Source organism: Myotis davidii, unplaced genomic scaffold (assembly GCF_000327345.1).
Source record: "Myotis davidii unplaced genomic scaffold, ASM32734v1 scaffold309, whole genome shotgun sequence".
In the NCBI taxonomy this organism is placed as follows: Eukaryota; Metazoa; Chordata; class Mammalia; order Chiroptera; family Vespertilionidae; genus Myotis; species Myotis davidii.
In genome coordinates, this window is record NW_006383013.1 from 6,522,692 (window position 1) to 6,531,051 (window position 8,360).

The following is an 8,360-nucleotide window of genomic DNA, read 5'->3' on the forward strand; positions in this document are numbered from 1 at the left end:
GTTACACCAGTCCCTTTAGCATTTCTTGCATTGCTGGGTGGGTAGTGATAAAATCCCTTAGCCTCTTTTTGTCTATGAAGCTCCTTACTTCCCCTTCAATTTTGAATGATAGCCTCTTAGATTCACTCCCTTGCTTTGCATCACTTTGTAAATTTCCTTCCATTTCTTTCTGGCCTGATGTGTTTCTGTTGAGAAATCATTTGATAATCTAATAGGAGATCCCTTGTACGTAACTTTCTGTTTCTCTCTTGCAGCCTGTAAGATTATCTCTTTGTCCTGAACGTTTGCCATCGTAATTACAACCTTTCTTGGTGTGGGTTTTTTCGGGTTCATCTTGTTTGCAACTCTCTGTGCTTGTGTGACTTTTTTCTTCCCAATATCAGGGAAGTTTTCTGACATTATTTCTTCATATAGATTTTCTAACCCTTGTTCCTCTTCCTGTCGTTCTGGCACCCCTATTATTTGTATGTTGATTCGTTTCATGTTGTCCCAAAGCTCCCTTAGGCTCTCCTCCTATCTTATTTTTTTTCTCCAATTACAGTTCAGTTTGGGTGTGTTTTGCTTCCCTGCTTCTAACTAGCTAATTCAGTCCCCCGCTTCTCCTAGTCTACTGTTGAAACTTCCCATGGTGTTTTTTATTGCAGCTATATCACTCTTTATTTCTTCTTGATTCTTATGTTGATTTTTTCATCCATCCGGTTTATGAACTTTATGACCCTTAGTCTGAACTCTTTTTATGACATACTGCATGCCTCTGTTTCACTTGGCTGCTTTTATGGCAATTCCTCCTTTTCTTTCCTTTGGAGGTTTCTTTGTCTCTCCATTTTTGCTCTCACCAAAGGATCTAGGTGTCCAGTCATGCGGCAGCAGCTCCTCGGGCAGTCACAGCAGCGGCTGCTCCTCAATTGGTAGTGGCTCCTCTGGTGAGTGCTGCTCACAGCAGTGGTCGTTCCTCTGGCTGGCGGGGGCAGGCTGCTCATGCAGCTGCTGCTCCTTGGGTGGGTGTGAGCAGTTTGCACAGATGCTGCTCCTCTGACATGGGGCAGGACAATTCTTTATCATACAATGTAGAAAATAGGAAGTGTACAGAAAATGCAACATTCCTGGCTCTAATCTACTAAATGCCAAAGGTGTCCACTAGTCACTATGACAAGCAAACATGACCCCACACGTTTTTAACTGCTTTGGGAAAGGGGTGTTGGAGCAGTGTAGAGAATCGATATTTACTAAGTACCAAATACTTTTATAAATAATGTAAAAAATACAAAAGTGGTACCACATAAATATTTAGCATTAAGCTTGTAATATCAAATAATGTAAACTTCTAATTAGTTGAATGTTCAATTTCACTTTTTATGTAATTTTATTTATCGAAACATTCTACTTTTAAATATTAGTAGTTTGAAAATAAACAATGTAATACTGTTTGGGCAACAGTAACTATACTAAAAGTACTGAAGACCACCAACAATGCTGAATTATTATTTATTTACTAGAGACCCGATGACCAAAATTTGTGCAAGTGTAGGCTGCTGGCGCCAGCTTCCCTCTAGTACCCAAGACCCGGGCTTCCCTCGCAGCCCTGGCTTCATCCAGAAGGTCGTCTGGTCTAATTAGCACATCATGCTTTTATTGTCACAGATTTTGCTTAGTCAATAGGAAAAAACCTTTTTCCTCCTCATTTTTTTTTAATATATATTTTATTGATTTTTTTACAGAGAGGAAGGAAGAGAGATAGAGAGCTAGAAACATCGATGAGAGAGAAACATCGATCAGCTGCCTCCCGCACATCTCCCACTGGGGATGTGCCCGCAACCCAGGTACATGCCCTTGACCGGAATCGAACCTGGGACCCTTCAGTCCGCAGGCCGACGCTCTATCCACTGAGCCAAACCGGTTTCGGCTCCTCCTCATTTTTATAGTACTATTTTCCGCAACACAGTTACTATTGTTTTGAGCAGCCCTACTTCACAATCTTTGCCAGTTCTCTGAAACCAGACATGGAGAAAATTCATTTTCAGTTCCCAAATGATTCAGATATGCATCTGTATACTATAGTAAGTAGACTAATACCAAAGTCTTACTTGGTAAATACTTTTATGTACAGACTCATTTTTCACACAAAAATCCCATACGATAGGCATTATTCTTATCTTTTTACAGAAAAAAACTCAAGGAACACTAAGTTATATAGCTTATCCAACATCACCAACTAATAGCACGCAAAACTAGGATACAATCCAGGCAGTCTGACCCAACTGTTCAACAGTCAGGGATGGACCCTGAGAGTGAAGAATGAAGATCCTTTAAATATTATGTCCTAGGCATCTCACTGGCCTCCCCATAATCCCAACTCTGATCCAAGTCTATGATCTCTAAACTGTACTGCTGCTATCAGAACAGGTCTAGTCACAACTCTGGTATCTTCCTTTTTACTGATAAGTATTATATATGTCATCTGGTGACAAAGGCCTACATTTAAGTTTCTATCACTTGCTAAATGACCTTGTAAAAACATATTCTTTCTCAAAGTCTATTTTGTGACCTATTAAAATGTGATTAGATCTACTGCTTCCTGGCTGTATGCTGGGCTAGAAATTCTGAAGGATTCTCCTAATTCACAAAACATGTAGCTCTTGGATAAAACATAAGAAATTATGTTTGAGCCCTGACCGGTTTGGCTCAGTGGATAGAGCATCAGCCTGCAGACTCAAGGGTCCTGGGTTCGATTCCGGTCAAGGGCATGTACCTTGGCTGTGGGCACATCCCCAGTGGGGGGCGTGCAGGAGGCAGCTGATTGATGTTTCTCTCTCATTGATGTTTCTAGCTCTCTATCCCTCTCCCTTCCTCTCTGTAAAAAATCAATAAAATATATTTTTAAAAAAATAAAAAAGAAATGATGTTTGAGAACAGAGCTTTCCCTGAAGACAAATGAAGTGGAATAATTATTCAACCTATGATCCAAGTATTTATATATAAACTACAGTATATTTAGAATAGTGGTTCTCAATCAGGGGTGGTTTTGACCCCCCCCCCCCCCCCCCCCCCCCCCAAAACCCGTCCCCCCCGAGTGCCTGGGCAATGTCTGGAGACATTTTTGGTTGTTAGAACTGAGGAGTACTACTGGCATCTAGTGGGCAGAGGCCAGTTATGCTGCTAACATCCTACGGTAATAGGATAGCCCTCTCTAACAAAGAATTAACAGGTCCAAAATGTCAGTAGTGCCAAGGCTGAAAAACCTAATCCAGAGGAAGATGAACTGAGTTTCAGATTTGTCTCCAAATTCAGGAAAGTCTTCTCTGTTTTACTGAGAAGAAAGGCTGTATTTTCTATCTCCCATAGTGCTTGCTGTTTGGATATGGGTAGTTCTCAATCTAGAAATCAAGATGACTTTATCATTCACTTTAAAAAGAGAATTTCTAGACTATCATTCCCACCCATAGTCACTCACCATTCCAAAACACAGTTTACATTCATATATAGATTTACTGAAATTTAAGACTATGTTTTATGACTTTCCTATCCCTCATAGATAAAACACTAAAGTAGGCTCACAGTGTTTTAAGAGATAACCTCAGCTATGAGGTTGAAATTTTTTAAACATCTCCCCTTCTTGCATTATCTAGATAAATTTCAAATTACATGCACTCTCATTATTCATTTTAATTCATAATGTAATTAATCACTGATCCTTTAAAGCCATATGGAAGCTTTTAATGAAAATTTGTGAAATGGGCAAAAAAGAGGAAGGGTCTAGGGCTAATGACCAAGTCCCTTATAAACCATAAAATACAAAATTAATTTTAGTTTTTATTAGCAAGAATGTACAGGATTCAGAACAGTAGCCAATAACCACACATGGCAATTTAAATGAAAATTAATTATAATTAAATAAAAATTCATTTCAATTCCACTAGCCACATTTCGGGTACTTAAATAGTCACATGTGGCTAATAGCTGCCATAATGCACAGCACAAATATAGAACATTTCCATATCCACAGAAAGTTCTATTAGACACCGCAGCTGTCAAACTGTTAAAACTAGGACACATTCTAGAAATTCTAATGAGATGCTGAAGACATTAGTGCAGAGAATTAAAATAACAAACTCATTTTAATCTAAGTTTTATTTTTAACCCACTTATAACCCAGAATAGAAAAGTATGCTCCATTAAAAAAAATTAAACTATTCAGTTAGATACTGGAGTCACAGTTGTTATTAACCAGTTAAATTAAATATTTACTGAATGCCAATCACCTATGCCAGGTATTGTGGTAGAAGCTGGGGATTCGAAGTTGAAGATGTTACAATCTGTGATATTAGCAAACCAACCATTAGCCCGGCTAGCATGGCTCAGTGGTTGAGTGTTGACCTATGAACCAGTTCACAGTTCGGTTCCTGGTCAGGGCACATGCCGCTGCTGTGGGCTCGAACACTAGTAGGGAGACATGCAGGAGGCAGCCAATCAATGATTCTCTCATCATTGATGTTTCTATCTCTCTCTCCCTATCCCTTCTTCTCTGAAATCAATTTAAAAAAAATAAAAACACTAACCATTAAACAAAAAATCAATGCATAACCTATAAAAACATATACATAATTGTATTATTTATATATTCTATACCAGCCGTGGGCAAACTATGGCCCGCGGGCCGGATCCAGCCCATTTGAAATGAATAAAACTAAAAAAAAAAAAAGACCGTACCCTTTTATGTAATGATGTTTACTTTGAATTTATATTAGTTCACACAAACACTCCATCCATGCTTTTGTTCCAGCCCTCCAGTCCAGTTTAAGAACCCACTGTGGCCCTCAAGTCAAAAAGTTTGCCCACTCCTGTTCTATACAATATATTATACATACATGTGTATGTATATGTGCGTATGTGTGCATATGTATACATTCACACAAACATGCATATATATCTTTAAAATCTAAATGTGATAAAAATGCAGGTCGAGCTATTTGGTCTCAAAGATAGCTCATTGTCTTTGTAAAGAATGCCTGGATTATACTGGGACCAGTAGGTAAAATCAATTCTCCAGACTCTGAAAAGCAAGAAGAGATAACACACAATCTGGACTGACCACTAGAGGTTGGCTTAGGGTAAATTAAAGTCTTTGGGATTGATTTTCTACACCTAAAAGTGTCGTATCTTCTACCTAAGGTCACAGGAAAAGGACAATTGAAAAAATTATAAGTGTAACATAAATTGTAATATATTCACTCCATGTATCAAATTATTTTTCTTTCCTTTGTTTTTAAGCTTATTCTCTTCTTATTCATTTTCCCAAGGTACTTTAAGCAGTTTGAACAGTTTATACTGCTCTTCTTCCAACTCATGTCTCAAAGTTGGCATTCTTTCACTTATATTTTTAGATCCCTACTCTTCAGTTTTAGTAACCATTACATTTCTCTCAAGATAAATACCTCATCTCACTCAAACCTATTTTTCCTTCCCCACATGGGCTGGTTCTTATTGAAAACTCTACATGCCCAGAATAAATTGTCTAAACACTCTAAGATATAGTTCATCGCCATAATAAAGGTGAGATTTACTTATAAGTTTCTAAATTATAGCCTCTACACTTCCACTGAATAGATAAATAAAACCACAACAAATGTTCTTTAGCATTCATTAACTTATTTGTATATAGCTCTAAATGAGCTCAACGCCCAATTTCTAAGCCAAGCAGTTTTAAAATGTTTTGGTCTCAGGATCCATTACCACTTTCAAAAATTACTGAGGAACTCAAAGAACTTTTATGAAATTATAACTAAGATTTTTAAAAAATGTTTACTAGCCCTGGCCAGGTAATTCTATTGGTTGGAGTATAACCTGTGTACACCAAAAAGTTTGCAGGTTTGATTTCCCGTCAGAGAACATATGTAGGCTGCGGGTTCCATCTCACGTCAGGGCCTGTACAGAAGGTAATGATCAATTTTTCTCACATCAGTGTTTCACTCTCCTCCCCCCTCCTCTCTCTGTATAAATCAATAAACATATCCTCAGGTGAGCATTTTAAAATATTATTTTTAATGTTTACTAACTCATTTAAAAGTACCCATTAACATAAATTACATATTTTCAATGAAAATAATTCTGCGCAAATAAAGTTTAGTGAGAAATGGCTTAAAGAAAAAATAGCGGGAGTCTCATATCTGCTTCTGCATTCACTTTGTCATTTTGGTTTGAGTAAATGAAGAAAATCTGCCTTCCCACAGTTGGGTATTTGGAAAAGGAAAAAGTATTTTAAGTGATGATTTATTTAAAATTAGCTGCATCGTAGAATCTGAAACCATATACCAATGAACCTGACATACTCTTTCATTAAGATCCATTACTTTATCTTTCACTTTTTTGTTGTTTTTTGATTAATCCTCATCCAAGGATATTTTTCCATTGATTTTTTTTTTTCTTTTTTAGGGAGAGTGGAAGAGGGAAAGACAGAGAGAAATATCAACATGAGAGAATCACACCAATTGGTTGCCTCCTGCAAGAACCCTGACCAGGGCCCAGGCCAGGGAGGAGCCTGCAACCAAGGTATGTGCCCTTGACGGGAATCAAACCTAGGACCCTATGGTCGACAGGCCAATGCTCTATCCACTGAGCCAAACCATCTAGGGCTAGCTTTCATTTTGAACCAGTTCTGCAACATCATGCATTGGTCATTTGGAAAAATGAGTTCAGTGAATTAAGCAGATACTCCAAATATTAACACATTTCATTATAGAATATCAAATACCTGCATTTCTTAATATCGACACTGATCTCATCTTGACCTTAAGCAAACACTTTTTAAAAAAATATTTCTTTATTGATTTTTTTTAGAGATAGGAAGGGAGAGGGATAGAAATAGAAACACTGATGAGAGAGATAATCAATCAACTGCCTCCTGCACGCCTCCTACTGGGGATGGAGCCAGCAACCAAGATACCTGTCCTTAACTGGAATCAAACCCGGGACCCTTCAGTCCACAGGCCAACGCTCTATCCACTGAGCCAAACTGATTAAGGCCAAACACCTTTTTAATTTCAGTGCATCATATAGAGAGTATGCATAAATAACTTTTGCTGCATATAGAATTGTTATCTCAAGGAAAAGCACATGTGCATTTGAATTGAGAGTGGAACTGATCACTTTTCACAGAACACAACTTTTACTGAAAATGTGACAAACGATTATTTGGACTTGGGCATTTGGTCAACCTCACAGACTCCTGAAAGAGCCTGTGGGAAAACCAAAGGAGTCCACACACCATACTTTGAGAACCACTCTCCTGAGCAATAAGGCAAAATATTCCACAATTTCATGAGTCATTACACCACCAAGAAAACACAAATGCTAAATAAAAATATCTAAATATTTCTGCTTAAATTCAAGGAAATCCAAAAGACAGAAAACCAACTCCCAAAGTAAAATATGTATCATAAGCCCCATATTTGGCCAATATAAAGAATCAAACTCAAGAACATGAAATTCTTTTTCAAGCACTTATTCAATCTCCATAACATAAACACATTTTAGAATATAGTACACTAAGGCCATAAAAAAACTTGTAGATATGCCAAATAATTAGATGGTAAGTGCAGATTATTAACTGTCCATTAATAATAGCTAATGCTATTGCTAGGCACTGTGCTGAGCTTTATATGGTTATTACATTTAATCCTCAAAACAAAACTGTAAAGTAAGTACTATCTCCCATCTCACACATAAAGACACTAAAATATAAGTAGATTGCCTAAGGTGACAGGAAGAATGATGGTAGAGTTGGGATTTAAAACAGCACCCTTCACTTATTCTCCTCTGAAAACAAAGTCAAATGTCCATCCTATGGAAAAATTGTGGATTAGTCTCTGTTAAAGGGAATATTTTTTAAAGGGGGAGAAGTACAAACTCACAGTTTTTAGTTCCATCAGAACTTGTTCATCGACTCCATCATCCAAAAAGATGTCTCTCACATCATTAATAACATCTTCGATCACGGATCTGTATAATTTAGGCTTTAAATTAAAAAAAAAATTTTTTAAATAAAACTATCAACTTTTCACATATAAAAATGTGTAACACGTTCTCACAAATTCAAGGTAATACAACAGTAATTTTTTCAACCATCTACAACTTATTTTAGAAGATACAATGTTCAAAGACATGGCCGTCCTAGAAAACGTCATTTACCTTAAATGGAATTATTTGATGAATGCATATTTTAATAAAAGTTTTAAGAGTATTTACTGCAATTCATATACAGAAAAGGTCCTTACACATACAAGGTCATACAATTACCAATGTTGTGGTCAAAACAACTATTGTGATCCAAAGCTTTATGGGTTGCAATGTCTGGTTCCTATTAT

The 8,360-nt window shown here is 37.1% G+C and overlaps 1 protein-coding gene across 1 annotated transcript in view; it reads right to left on the reverse strand.

Annotated features, from left to right (window-relative positions):
- The window catches only part of GTF2A1 (general transcription factor IIA 1), a 43,743-nt gene extending 35,712 nt beyond the window's left edge, over positions 1 to 8,031 (reverse strand). The window contains exon 1 of the mRNA XM_006778885.2: positions 7,908 to 8,031. Coding sequence (XP_006778948.1) covers positions 7,908 to 7,922 — 15 coding nt within the window. The 5' untranslated portion in view covers positions 7,923 to 8,031. The remainder of the gene's footprint in view (positions 1 to 7,907) is intronic.
- Between the last annotated feature and the right edge of the window lie 329 nt (positions 8,032 to 8,360).